The following is a 15,000-nucleotide window of genomic DNA, read 5'->3' as shown; positions in this document are numbered from 1 at the left end:
TCTCACAAGCGTCCGGACTCACAGGCTGTCCCGCCTCGTCTCCGCCCAAGATCCGGAAGCCGAAGCCGGACTTCTGCCGGCGCAGGTGCACCTCCACTTCCTGAAACTCTGCTCCTGAGGGATCATGGGAAGGGAAAATAAAAATGAAAATCAACACAAGGGCAGGTCACGTAAGGACAGCACACTCGCACATTCATCTTCTTTTCTGTTCCAAAAAGTCCCAGCTTGACATTTCAGGGTGAAAAAAAATAAATTTGACTGAATGAATAAATAACGGCTGAATAAGTAAAGAGGAGCATCGTTAGAGAGAGCTTTGCGGGCTTGGTGCGCGGAGACTTACCGGAAGGTTCCACAGAGTAGGTGGTCCGTGGGGGCCCTGTATCTGAGAGAGTGAGATGGGGAGGGAAGGGGGGTGGAGGAGAGGGGGGGTAGCAACACAAAACAAAATGAGCCTTCTTGGGAAATTGAAGCAGAGAACAAGCCGACACACACAAATAGGAAGGCATGCAAGGATGGTGTGTTTGGGGTGGGGGGGGTAGTGAACACTTATCGCATATTCAGTGCAAACCCACGCCTCAGTGCACTGTCAAGGCAAACTTCCTCCGTCATCCATAACTTGGCACTAGCTGGGTGCTAAAATGCTTACAGTGTGAAAAAAAAAAAACATCGGCACAAAGCGGTTTTAAATGAGGAACAGAATGTGTCGGCTTGTGGTTTGAATCCCGAAGACAAAAAGAACAAAAAGCACCCTGACAGAACGTTAGCGTGCAGAGAAACAAACACACACACACACACACACACACACACAGAACTATACTCAAACAAAAAAAGGAAATCCTTGCCACAGAAACCCCATGTAACTCGTTGGACGCCCACAAACACATCACACACTCCAGTAAAAGGGATTTGGCTGGGCTGTTCGGTCTTAATTTCTTTGGATACGTTTCATTCTCGTGCACACAGAAGCCGCTGGAGCTGTACTTGAGTTTGGTTCCCGCCGCAGGCGAATGTGAAGAGAGAGGGAGAGAGAGAGAGAGAGAGAGAGAGAAAGATACATACCAAGAGCAAAGGAGAAAAATTAAATAATAAATGCCTCTGCTTTTTCTTTTATTCATGTGTGTTCTGAGGACGAAAGAGTGACTCAGAGGCCTGGTGCTCAGTGACTCAGAGGCCTGCCCCCCCCCCCCCCCCCCCCGACATGGACCCAGGGTCAAGAGGGGTCTCAGCTTGATCCCCCTTACACTCCGCTTGTGTGTTTGCACCACAGGGTCATAAGCACACAAGCTGAAAAAAGCAGAGCTAGGGAATGACAGAACGAGAGAGAGTGAGAGAGAGAGAGAGCGAGAGAGAACGACTAGAAGTCTCCAGTGAGTGAGAGCGAAAGCTAGTGAGAGAACGAGAGAGAGAGAGAGAAATCTCCTGTGTGTGTGTATGTGTCAGGTTGTGTATATCAGTGTGTGTGTATGTGTGTGTGTGAGCATATGCATGACTAAAGCTCTGAGCTGCCCTGCTGTTGACCTTTCACCCTTAGCTGGCAGCAGTAGACGGAAGCTGAGCAGTGGTGTGTGATCTGAGCTTTTACAGTCAATATGAGCGCTGGGAGTCTCTCAAAAACCAGACCAGAGGAAGAGGTCAAGAGAAAGAGAAAGAAAGGAGGGTGACAGAGGGAGAAAGAGGGATGCCCCAGGAGGGAGAGAGAGGGTGAGAGATGGAGAGGCAGAGAGAATGAGACAAAGGAGGAGGGAAAGACTGAGAGAGAGAGAGAGAGAGAGAGAGAGAGAGAGAGGGGGAAAGAGACTGAGAGAGAGGGTGAGAGATGGAGAGGCCAAGAGAATGAGACAAAAGCGGAGGGAAAGACTGAAAGAGAGAGAAAGAGAGAGAGAGGTAGAGGTAGAGAGAGGTAGAGAGAGAGAGAGAGAGGTAGAGAGAGAGAGAGGGTTTGACACAGCGAGTGAGAGTAGGTGGAAGAGAGGGAGAGATGGACAAAGGAAGATAGAGAGATAGAGGAGGAATGAGAGATAGATAGAGAGATGGTGAGGGACAAAATCCCCTGAAAGCCATGACACAGAGCTCAACAGACAGCACTGTCCTCTCTGATAAGGGTTGCGTTACATAAGCACACACAAAACCCAGCTCCCTTTCCCCCAAGCCAATCCTCTAGCATTGGTGATTAGTGTGTGTGTGTGTGTGTGAGAGTGTGTGTGTGTGCATGTATGAAGGAAACAGGGTTTGTTGTGTGTGTGTGTGTGTGTGTGTATGTACACGCGTATGAGTGTCTGTCTGTGTGAAAAAAGAAGGGAAGGGTTTGTTGTGGTTCACTTCAAACCTGTCCTGGCTCATCAATGTACACACACACACACACACACACACACACACACACACACACACACCCACACACACCTAGAACAGCCAACCTACACTACCGTTTCCACACCTCCGCAAATCTCCCGGTTGACTCACGCTCAAAAAATCAGGATCATGCGAGGGGTGGATATCCGTCTGAGAAACTGTATCGTATTTGATAATGAGGGCTCTCGCTTCTGTTCGAGGGCTTTGTTGTTCTTTCCCGAGGATTTGAGGGAGAATGTCTCCGGCTCACTGGAGCTTAGGAGCGGCGCCGAGAGCCAGGTTGTCAGCTGAGATCTTAATTCCGCCAGCGGCGTCTCTGATTGCGCTGCCGAGAGAGATGGGGAGAGACTCTAATGGCGCCCAACTGGCAGGGACTCCCAGACCAAGATAAGGGGCACTGTAGTCACAGAGCCTGTACCGGCCTTTCGGTAATCACAAACTAACACAACATGTGTCTGTAAACATGTAAACACACCTTCACACACACACACACACACACACACACACACACACACACACACACACACACACACACACACACACACACACACACACACACACACACACACACACACACTTTCCCAACACACATACACACACCCCCAACACACTCTCAGAATGCACACTGTAGCGAAGGGAGAGCATAGTCACCTCACCCGAGCACATACTCATCTGTAGTGACGGCACATCGTCACACACACACACATATTCAATCCCCCCCAGCCCACACATATAATACACATACAGAGTAAAAGACTTCAATACTGGATGCTATGGAGGTTACTCATAATAAGACTAACAGCATGGTCATCACGGCTTGCCAGCCGACGCAAGTCAGGAAGCGTAAAGATGCACACTGTGAAGGGAAACTGGAAAGGTAATTTGAACATGTGTGACAGTGTGTGTGTGTGGTGTGTGTGTGTGTGTGTGTGTGTGACAGTGTGTGTGTGTGTGTGTGTGTGTGTGTGTGTGTGTGTCTATGTGTGACAGTGTGTGTGTGTGTGTGTGTGTGTGTGTGTGTGTGTGACAGTGTGTGTGTGTGTTTATGTGTGACAGTGTGTCTGTGTGTGTGTGTCTATGTGTGAGAGTGTGTCTGTGTGTGCGTGTCTATGTGTGACAGTGTGTGTGTGTGTGACTGTGTGTCTATGTGTGACAGTGTGTGTGTGTGTGAGTGTGTGTCTATGTGTGACAGTGTGTGTGTGTGTGTGTGTGTGTGTGTGAGTGTGTGTCTATGTGTGACAGTGTGTGTGTGTGTGTGTGTGAGTGTGTGTCTATGTGTGACAGTGTGTGTGTGGGTGTGTGTCTATGTGTGACAGTGTGTGTGTGCGTGTCTCTATGAATGTCTATGTGTGTGTGTGTGAGTGTGTGTCTATGAATGTCTATGTGTCTGTGAATGATTACATAAGTGCGTGGGTTTGGCTGCGGGTAAGGGCTGGTGCACATTTGGGTGTAGCTATTAAAAGATTTTATTGTGTTAGTGTTTGGATGTATGCTGATCTGTGTATTTGAATACTTGTGTACATGTGCATGTGTGTATGAGTGTGTGTGTGTGTGTATGTGTGTGTGTGTGTGTGTGTGTGTGTGTGTGTGTATGTGTGTGTGTGTGTGTGTGTGTGTGTGTGTGTCCACATAAAAAAAAAACAGCAACCACTTCTCTGTTTGCTCCACCTGTTTAGAAGGAGAAGAGGGGTTAGAGAGAACCTCTACATTTCTACAGCATTGGAGCAGTGGGGTGGCTGAGTGTGTGTGTGTGTGTGTGTGAGCAGGGGCGAGGACGGGGGGAGGTTGGGGGTTAGGGCACGGGGTACAGGGGAGTGTGTTACTTACGCCTACTCTCATAGATGGCCCTGGACTTCTCGTACAGGTCATAGGGGTCAGGCCTGATCAGCTCGTAAGGGTCACAGGCCCCCATGGGGTCGGGCGCGGACACCCGGTGCAGGAGAGGGGCGGGGAAGGAGGGGGGGCTCAGGGGGAGCACGGGGGCCGACAGGCTGGTCTGGGGGCTGCCGTGGCCCTGCGCCTCCCACTGCTCCAGGACCTGTGAACAAACACGCGCGAGGCAAGGTCAGAGGTCAGTCAGGTGTTCCGGCCCCGGGGGCAAGAGAAGGCCAGTTCGGTCCTTCACACCATCCACTTTACTGCCCCACACACCCCCGACCCAGGAAGCACACTTAGGCCTCAGGACTGCCAGAGATGGAGGGATACTCAAAGGTCGTTAGTAAGAAGAAAGGAGAGACAAGTAAGCGCTGCACCCCCCCCCCCCCCCCTAAAACTTCCTCCCTGCAAAAGAGGGGGGATGAGAGACTGATAGAAGTTGTTTTTCTTCCTTTAGACTGATTCTGATATTTCTGGTGCAGCTGGGTGACTCAACTCATCCCCTGCTGGGAGAGAGGTCTTTGGGATCATCTAAATATGTCTTAGAGAAGGAAAAAAACTTAGCTCTCCCTGTCTTCCCTCGCCATATTTCACTTTGAAAGATTGTGCAGAACTAGTAGCATTCATCATAGGGAGTGTTGAGTAATTGTGGTGTTAGAATTATTAAGATGTTGTGAAAAACAGAGGCAGCGCTGGAAAATGAGGCTACGCTTGCAGATCACACACACACACACACACACACACACACACACACACACACACACACACACCCAAACACATCCAAACAAACACACACACACACACACAACCTAATCAAAAGCAGGTAGGCACAGTTAGTGCAGTCAGGTCTATTTGCATTCTGCTTCCCTAATAATAGTCAGAGTGCAACAAAACAGGAAATGAGTGGCAGTATAATTAAAAGGCCTATGGAGGGAGATGAGGCGAGGAAAAAAAGAGAAAAACAAAGATGAAAAAAGATGTGGCGGCTTGTTAAAGCGGGGGCAGGGTAGGCATGCTAATTTAGCGGCGGCGCGCAGCACAGCAAAGTGTGCCGCAGCCCTGTGCAGTGCTATAGCACAACAGCTCCAGGCGGCTTTGCAATGGGAGGAGGAGGGAGCAGATTAAATATGTCAGTGTGCCGCCAGTCACTGCCAAGGAAACACACACACACACACACACACACACACACACACACACACACACCCACACCCACACCCACACACACACACACACATGCACACATGCACACAAGACCCCTAGTGCTCCTTGAAACACTAAGGCTAAGCTCTCTCTCTCTCTGAGACAACAGCCCATGTGAATAACTCACATCTCTGTGCATGTGTGTGTGTGTATGTGGACGGGCTTGTATGTACGCAAAGAGAACCTCTCCACCAAAACATAACCAGGCAGCGGAGTTTGATGCCGAGATCAAGGCCTGTCTCGCTAGCGGCAGATGGCTCGTGTTAGCGTACTACAGCTGTGGAACATGGCAGTGAGCGCTACTGGCTTCCCCCCCTCGCTCCCCTTCTCTCCTCCACTCCCCTCCTCTCCTCTCCTCTCCTCCTCTCCCCTCCTGTCATCCACTCCCCTCCTCTCCTCTCCCCTCCTCTCATCCACTCCCTTCCTCTCCTCCGCTCCCCTCCTCTCCCCTCTTCTCATCCACTCCCTTCCTCTCCTCTCCTCCACTCTCCTTCTCTCCTCTCCCCTCCTCTCCTCCCATCCCCTTACTCCTGGAGCAGGCTTTAGCAAAACAAGCCCAGCGCTGGCTTTAGCTAGCACCTGACAGAGGTAAGGAGCGCTGCAGAGGAATGTAAATGTGCTCTTGAATGCCATGCAAACAAAGTCAATGAGCTGCAGCAGGCATGATAGACAGATAGAGATAGAGAGAGAGAGAGAGAGAGAGAATGAATTCTGTTTGTCTTTGGCAATGCAAAATTATTAATTGTCAATGTCAATCAAGCTCATCGAATTTTAATTTTAATTTAAAGAGAGACGGTGCACTTATAGTACAGCTTGCTGCCCCTGCACTGGCTGAGTTGGCCAGGAAATTACCTTGCACTTAACCCCGTCCTGCTCATATCAATACCCTCTCTGTTCTGAGTGGCCTTTTACGAACCTCTTTAACGAACCTGTCTTCCTGTCCGTAAGCGTGCCTCTTTAACGACTTCCTACTTTTTTGCTCTCTCAAGAAACTTTTCCTCTTGTTCGTTGTTGTCGCTCTGGGCCGTGGCAAACGATCTCTAATTAAACCTAAGATGAACTGTCTGCTTGGGATTCTGGCAAGGCCTGGATGGGGGGGAAGGGGGGCGTGAGTGGGAGGCAAAAAACTAAGAATGAGGAGATGGTCTTGTGTAATGGGTTATGGGAGCGTGCCTCTCTCACACTCTCACACTCACACTCACTCTCTCTCTCACACACACACACACACACACACACACACACACACACACACACACACACACACACACACACACACACACACACACACACACACACACACAGAGACTCGCAGGCCAGTGCTTCAGTGGCCTGTGGGGTTCATGGCAGCCTGATTAGCCTGCTGCAGACACACATGAGAAAGAATGAACTGAATCCATCTGACAGCACAGAGACAGAGAGACAGAGAGACAGAGAGAGAGAGAGAGAGAGAGACAGAGAGAGATGGAAAGAGAGAGAGAGAGAGAGTGTGTGTGAGAGAGAGAGAGAGAGAGATGGAAAGAGACAGAGTGACAATGAGAGATGGCTAGATGGGTAGTCCAAGAAGGAGAGATAAACAGATAAATAGAGAGAGAGATAGAGAGAGTGAATGGAGAATTGTGAGAGATGGGGAGAGCAGGGGCACACAGATTACCTAGATTGAAAGAGAAAGAGCAATAGATAGAGGCTAGATAGCGAGAGGGAGTGAGAGGGAGTGAGATGGAGTATGCAAGTGGTAAAATAAGACAGATTGAAAGAGAAAGAGAGAGAGAGAGACAGAGAGAGAAGGGGGACAGATAAAATGAGATCGAAAGAGGGAAGGTGAAAGGGGGAAAGATGAGATCAGTTGGCAAGATAAAAAGAGACAGCGAGAGGAGGAGGAGGAGAGGGAGAGAGAGAGAGAGAGAGAGAGAGTGTTTGATAGGGTGACAGGAGAGCCAGAAAAGTTGGGCCTGGATGATGAGAGCGAGAGAGGGAGGGAATAAAGTGATAAGGAGAGAGGGTGACCAAATGGAAGCAGGTAAAAATAGACAGGCTGAAACAGACAGACATAGAGATAGATAGTGCGATATATATATATACATATACATATATATATATATATATATATATATATATATATATGGAGAGAGAGAGATAGAGCGAAGGAGAGAGAGAGAGAGACAGAAAGAAGGATGCAGAGCATGCACCCCAATCCTCTCTAACACATAGTGGTTGGTGTGCTCCGTGTGAATAGTCTAGGGTTAGTATCTGGTTAGAAGAGACAAAACAAGGAATCCACAAGCACAGTCGGCTATAACAAGAAGTTATCAGACGCAATAAGAAAACTGTGACATGTGGCTATCAGTTTTTCTACAGATAAAAAAGAGGTATAAGATAGGAGATCTAGAAAAACACGGGCGGAGGGTTTATCAGAAATGAAATAGATAAGAGTATGAAATGGCGTCTTGACTGGACTTAGCCCTGCCTTTGCATGGATCAGGAAGCCGTGCGTAGAGAAGACACTAAGTCTGAGAACTGGCTCGCTGCCATTGGGAAAAGGCTTGTTATTCTTATAGTGAAATATGGAGAGGGTGACTGTAGAGAAATTAAGTCAGTGGCTAAATTCAACACGGGTTAAGATGGGACCGGGATGGCGAAAGAGATGAAAACATGACTCTTCACGTCATCAAATCACATTACTTAAAATAGATACATCAAGTTTAAACATGTACAAATGCAGCACTATTTGCACAGATTCAGTTAGTTCATGATTTTTTTTGTGGCTTCCTGGGTTCCTGAATGTTTACCTGGCTTTGCCTGGCCTTTATTCTTACACTGATTGAAAGCTCCATTCCAGGAACTCTATATCCCCACACTCCAGTCACATGTATAGGTCACAGTATAACCATGGTGACCAGTGCCAGAGGGGTCAAGAGGGAGGAAGAGCGGCTTAGGAAAGAGCAGCTACACAAGTAGCTGTGAGTTCATCAATAAATGAAGAAGGGGGTTAGAAGATAGAAAGCAGAGGGAAGGGAAGAGAAATCTCAGCGGTTTTGGAAGACAATGCTGTTTACCTGTTTGGGGGTCTTCCAGGGGGAAAACTGACCTGCAATAGTGAGAGAATAGAAACATTAAGCCTCTAAAATGGTGTGTTGTTGTGTGTGTGTGTGAACAGTACATTAGCTTGGCATGACAGTCAATTGTCAATAAGATGCATGGTTTGCTAAGAAGGGTTTGGTTTAAATAGACATCTGCAGAAAATACTATGTTGGAGGATGTAAACTAAATACACATGGAACCTCAAAAATGAAACAAAGGAAAATGCTTGAAAAAAAAAAAAAAAAAAAAAGAATAAACATTTTGTAAGAACAGTTGTTAGACTACACTATTTCAGATGCTAGTTCTTTCTGACACAGGAGCCATAGCAATGACTAGTAGGATAAACGGTCCAGTTCTTGAGTGGATCTAAGATCACTAAACAAGCCTGGGGCCCAGAGATGTCCTTGTGACGCAGCCGGCAGCTGCAGAACCTCCAGGCATGTTTTGGAGCCACTTAGGGCCCCCCCTCCCCCCGCCCTAATGAACCACGCGTGCGTCTGGTGATGGACTTCTTGATTCCTGAGATATAAAACAGTAGGCCCATCCCCCCAATGTCACACTCAGTCATCCCCCCCCATGAGATCTCTCGAAGTATCATATTTCCTTCCCCAAAACCTCCCTGTCTGACGTTGCATTTACTTCCAAATAATTACATAATTTGCCGTAGGGGCAGTGCAGCCGTGAGTTTTAATTGAATGGTTCAGGGAGGAAGGTAACGCGTAACGCGTGGGCAGGGAAGGAGCTCATCGCTCCACTCAGCTCCTGCAACAGCAGCCGGGCCCAGGGGACACGGGCGATTTCCAGAGCAAATATCTCACACATGTTTCCTTAAGTCTAACACTCCCCCTACACACACACACTCTCTCTCTCTCTCTCTCTTTCACACACACACACACACACACACACACACACACACACACTCTCTCTCTCTCTCTCTCTCTCTCTCTCACACACACACACACACACACTCTCTCTCTCTCACACACACACACACACACACACACTCTCTCTCTCTCTCTCTCTCACACACGTGCCAGAAAAGGCTCCTGTGTGACGGTTTCAATATCTCACACATGTTTCCTAAGTCTAACACTCCCCCTACACACACACACTCTCTCTCTCTCTCTCTCTTTCACACACACACACACACACACACACACACACACACACACACACACACACACACACACACACTCTCTCTCTTTCACACACACACACACACACACACACACACACACACACACACACTCTCTCTCTCTCACACACACACACACACACACACACTCTCTCTCTCTCTCTCTCTCTCTCTCTCACACACACACACACACACACACACTCTCTCTCTCTCTCTCTCTCACACACACACACACACACACACACACTCTCTCTCTCTCTCTCTCTCTCTCACACACGTGCCAGAAAAGGCTCCTGTGTGACGGTTTCATTTAATTTGCTCAACCACCCGAAGACGCCCTCGGAAAACTTGGGAAGAAAAAAAAACATTTGACAATCACTCCCACCCCACCACCTCTCACATTCACATCTTTTCTCTTTCTCTCTCTTTTTCTTGCTCTCTTACCAGAGAGTAGTGTTGCTAATTAAATCAGCAGCCTTATGTGTAACTAGATGACCAAACCAGAGGAGTATGGAGTGTTGGGGCGAAGGATCGGATTTTTGGTGAAGGTCTCCAGAGGAGCTGGGAGGAGCCTAACTGCATGTTGAATGTTGAAGGGGCTGATGGGATAGATGGAGGACAGAGGTCTTGCATCACCCCAAATAATTGTGGAGGGTGAATACATGTGAATGCTGGAAAGTTTGAGTGAATGGAGGACTGCAAAGTAGCAGTGGGATTTTAAGGACCAAAAAGCAGTGGTTGTCTGATCATCAAAGGAATGAATTCATGCCCACAAATGCTGCCACATCTACCTTGTTTCGTTACTCACGCACAGCACACACACACACACACACACACACACACACACACACACACACACACACACACAAATGCTTAAAAAAACCCTATTCTTGATGTCTGTGGTTCAATTAATCTATTTTCCATCTTTTACGTGCTGTTATGGAGGCCTGCGAGGAACAAAAAGCACAATTGCTTACAAACGACAACTCTGTTAGCTACATTCATTAAAACACACAACTATACACCACTCATGCACCCCCCTGTGTACAAAACAGAAGAAAGCTCTAGGAGGAATATCACATTCAGAATTTTCAGAACATGGAGTCACCAAAGATCATAGGGAATGAAAATGCCAACACCCATCCAACCAGGTTTTACTTTGTCTGAACAAACAGAATATTTAACGGATAGGCAAAACTTAACACACAATGCAAACAACTTCAACCAACATCACCTTATTTGCATGTGAATACAAAGTTCATGCGTGTGTGTGTGTGTATGAGTGTATGTGTCTGTGTCTACAGACAGACTGCTTATTGACTGCATACTTCACACATTATGGAGTGCCCTGACTAAAGGTCAGCTCTGCTATGCAAAGCAAGTTCAGCTCATCTTTGTGAACAGCTAGATAGCTGAGACGAGAAGCACTGCAACACACAGACAGCAAGGAGCTTCTGAGGATCACAAAAGACAAGGGTGCAGATGACAACGGTAGGAATCCTTGGATATTTGCCTATTTGTTTATACTTTTTTTGTATATACAAAATCACTGTTGTAAAAACCTTACCAAAAACAAATAAATCAATCAGAGATGTTTTTCTTTAGAGATGTAGCATCAACTCTTCAGCTAATATTGTATTATAAAAAAAGAGAATTTTGAATGATTGACTCTGACTGATGCATTTCAGGGATGGATCACTTGCTTCTGTTCACTCTGCTGTTCTCAGGTCAGTGACCATCATGTGATGAAAGCATTCTTAATTCAGCTGTATGACTTGTGATAGTGACTTAAGATCAGTTTTTGTTTAAATATGTCATGTCTAATATGTCATACCTCACAGGGCTCGGCAGCGTGTCCTCACGCATGCCACGGCGGTTCCACTTTGTGAACCTGAGTGAGACGTGGGACGAAGCACAGGAACACTGCAGGCACAAGTTCACCGACCTGGCCACTGTGGAAAACATGTTTGACATGACTACGATGACCAATGGCACAGATGGTTATGATATGGCCTGGATTGGGTTGCGAAAGGACACTTGGATGTGGTCACTGCAGGACAAAAATGTCAGTCTGGAAGAGACCAACTTCACATCCTGGGGAGAAGATGAACCAAACAATTTAGGTGGACAGCAGGACTGTGTTGCCTTGTTTAAGGGTTACTGGTATGATGTCAACTGTGATGGTTTATTTTTTTCCATATGCGGTATGACCTGCTTTAACTTATAATTTCTGAGACATTAAACCCTGTGTGTGTGTGTGTGTGTGTGTGTGTGTGTGTGTGTGTGTGTAGCTGTGTGTGTGTGTGTTTGTGTGTGTGTGTGTGTGTGTGTGTGTGTGTGTGTGTGTGTGTGTGTGTGTGTGTGTGTAGTTGTGTGTGTATGTGTGTGTGTGTGTGTGTGTGTAGTTGTGTGTGTGTGTTTGTGTGTGTATGTGAGTGTGTGTGTGTGTGTGTGTGTGTGTGTGTGTGTGTGTCTGTGTGTGAGTGTGTGTGTGTGTGTGTGTCTGTGTCTGTGTGTGAGTGTGTGTGAGGTTTGCTTTTAGTGATGTTCGTATGCTCCAAACTCCACATATTTAAACATCATCCCATGATCCTTTATGTATCACATTCAAATGAACATATTTGTCTTACAGAGGGAGGAAACCCAAATGAAAGATACACTCTCATAAACGAGGTCACGAATTGGAATGGTGCTCAGAAGTACTGCAGGTCAAAACACACGAACCTACTAAGAGTGAGGAACCAGAATGAGAACAACAAGATTAGTCAGATTGCAAAGAATAAATGGGTGTGGATCGGCCTGTTCAAAGGATGGAAATGGTCTGACCAAACTAACTCCGTATTCACATTCTGGAGACCAGGTATACCTGATAACTATGGAGGGAACAAGGACTGCGCTGTAACATGGCGAAAGGACGAAGGGAAATGGGGAGACAGGAACTGTACTGAGAAACATCTGTTCTTTTGCTACGAGAGTGAGTTGTTCTTTAATCACTTTAATTCTCATTTTCAACCCTTTTTTAGGTTTGAATGCATTATTCAAATCCCTGTTCTGTAAGAGTGCATAGCCACAGACTATTTGTGGCATATTGTCCATATTGTAACATACACATCGTATCATTCATTGCACTAGTACACTGGAAGGAGAGGTCTCTATAAAATAGTGTAATATGTGAATTGAATGAAACCCAAAAGGACTGTATGCTGGTGTACTTGAAATAGGTAACAATCGCCACAGGTTTGTCCGGTCAGAACATGAATGGATGTCAAGTCCCAATGATGATGAAAACACTGTATTTATTTGCACACACTCAAGCCTTGAATAGCGGGATGGACATGAAGGAATGAAGATGAACGGTGAATACGATTATCCGCGTAAAGGACTCGTATTTACACATGAATCCGTGATTTGATAGACATGAAGCCTTGAATGAATGACCGTGTTTGAACGGTGATTGAGTTATCCGTGAACTGACTGATAGAATCCGTGGTTTCTATTAAACAATACAAATGACAAATATATACAATTAAATACAATAAAGATGAACCATTATATACAAGATGAATGAATATAATATATACAAGATGAATGTTACGGCTATACTGTAAATACGGATCTGTCCCTTTAAATACCGTGCCGTGTAACGGCGAACATTCCATATCTCCGTAACAAAAGTAACTGGTTGAACTGGCCTCGGGGTGAAATGTGGATGCTACAGATGATAATGATGAATGTAAATAACAGATACTATTTACAATGAACTGAACGGACTAAAGAGCTAAATGATACATATAACAACACTTACATTCTTGAACGACGCACGGCAAATGATTGCGAATGTCTCTGAATGAATTGAATTGTCCGGTGTGCTCCTTGAAGATGACTTCTCCAACTCTGCTTGACTTGACCTACAACTTGGCCAGAGGAGGGTCGGCCTTATATAGTGGAGAGATGACCGGGGGCCTTGAAACTGTCTTGAAACTGTTGAAGTGGCCAAATGGTCAGTGAAATTCCACTGTGCACGAGCCTCACGGAACTCTGGGATCAGCTGATAGGCTGACCTCTGCCTGGACCCCAGGTCCCGTGAGTGGCCTGCACAGTGGGGTGCCCCAGCTGGATGCAGCTGGTGAAGCAGCCTTTTTAACAATCTCTATTTACTTTACAGTGCAGACAAGGTTTGGTTAGGAGACGTGTCTTTTTCACTGCTTCTGCCTTTACTTTGCTCAGACAAGCTGGCCCTGATCAGAGAGAATAAGACCTGGATGGAGGCATTCAACTACTGTGAAAGTAATGACATGGAGCTAGTCTCAGTCACGGATGAGGATACCCAGAGCTGGGCGAGGGAGGTGGCCAGGGGGGCCAGCACGGCTCACGTGTGGATGGGCCTCTACTACATTTGCCCACTTGACGTCTGGTTCTGGATCAGCGGGGTGATGGTGGGCTGCAAAGACTGGGCCGGGACGGTTGAGTGCTGCCGGGCGGGCGCCCTGCAGTCGGGAGGCGAGCTGAAGAGGGTCAGCCTGCCAGAGACTGAGAGACTCAACTTCATCTGCAGAGTCTTTTAAGGTAGAGTGTGTGTGTGTGTGTGTGTGTGTGTGTGTGTTTGTGTGTATATGTCTCTATATGTGTGTATTCGTGGCTGTACATTTTCAACAATACTGACAGTTTTTCTTATCTTGTTTGTGTGCTTTTAGAGGTGTCACCAATCCCATGGATCAGAAGACTCCATATTTACCAAATATCCATCAAGGCCCAACCCTTCATCTTCACCGTAATGGATCAGTCATTTACATGCTGTGGTTTGCCACATGCTCATAGTCTTGTTTTATTTGTCTTACAGTTTTATTATGCTGTTTTCAATGTGATTTGAATATCCTATACTCACAGCCCCACTGCAGTAATAACTCAAATTGGCCTTGCTCATCTGGACACCACAACATTAAGATGGCCAGCAGAATGTCAACAACCAGACAGATGAGGAACTACTGCCTTGACAGATGAGGAACTACTGCCTTGACAGCAAACACATACATGTTTCATTGGCCTGAGGTTAAATACATAGTTTAGCCAGGGAAGATGAGGACCAAACAACCTTTCTGTGTGGACTAACTCTTTAAGATACAACACTGGTTGTTAGGTCAGTCCCTACATGCAATGCTGTTTTATTCTAATGGGTGACGGGGCTTGATGGGTTTCAATTATATGTTTTATTTGTGAATGATATGATTTATTTTATGCCAGTTAATATTCAAGATGCAGAAGTCAACATGGGTTAATTCTGTTGAGACTCACTTTATTAATTAGATAACATGGCTTTGTATCAAATGTAGTGATTTTACGATTATATTTAGTTGGTGTAAAAT

The 15,000-nt window shown here is 46.4% G+C and overlaps 1 protein-coding gene and 2 long non-coding RNA genes across 12 annotated transcripts in view; 2 read left to right on the top strand and 1 right to left on the bottom strand.

Moving 5' to 3' along the window:
- magi2a (membrane associated guanylate kinase, WW and PDZ domain containing 2a) overlaps positions 1 to 15,000 on the bottom strand; it is a 214,905-nt gene that overhangs the window by 23,885 nt on the left and 176,020 nt on the right. For 8 of the 10 annotated variants that reach the window (XM_031583189.1, XM_031583192.1, XM_031583193.1 and 5 more), the window contains 4 exons: positions 8,478 to 8,509; positions 4,177 to 4,387; positions 341 to 382; positions 1 to 114 (listed from right to left, as the gene is read on the bottom strand). The exon at positions 1 to 114 is cut by the window's left edge and continues 2 nt beyond it. In XM_031583189.1, coding sequence (XP_031439049.1) covers positions 1 to 114; positions 341 to 382; positions 4,177 to 4,387; positions 8,478 to 8,509 — 399 coding nt within the window. The remainder of the gene's footprint in view (positions 115 to 340; positions 383 to 4,176; positions 4,388 to 8,477; positions 8,510 to 15,000) is intronic. The other 2 variants (XM_031583194.1, XM_031583195.1) reach the window with 2 other exon arrangements.
- Positions 10,543 to 11,635, top strand: LOC116224163. Its single transcript, XR_006152880.1, has 3 exons — positions 10,543 to 11,128; positions 11,326 to 11,364; positions 11,479 to 11,635. It is a non-coding gene; the product is annotated as an uncharacterized LOC116224163 (long non-coding RNA).
- Positions 11,757 to 13,936, top strand: LOC122133578. Its single transcript, XR_006152879.1, has 3 exons — positions 11,757 to 11,841; positions 12,270 to 12,611; positions 13,865 to 13,936. It is a non-coding gene; the product is annotated as an uncharacterized LOC122133578 (long non-coding RNA).

The sequence above is a fragment of the Clupea harengus genome, chromosome 16, assembly GCF_900700415.2.
Source record: "Clupea harengus chromosome 16, Ch_v2.0.2, whole genome shotgun sequence".
In the NCBI taxonomy this organism is placed as follows: domain Eukaryota; kingdom Metazoa; phylum Chordata; class Actinopteri; order Clupeiformes; family Clupeidae; genus Clupea; species Clupea harengus.
This window is presented reverse-complemented; position numbering and strand designations above follow the sequence as displayed.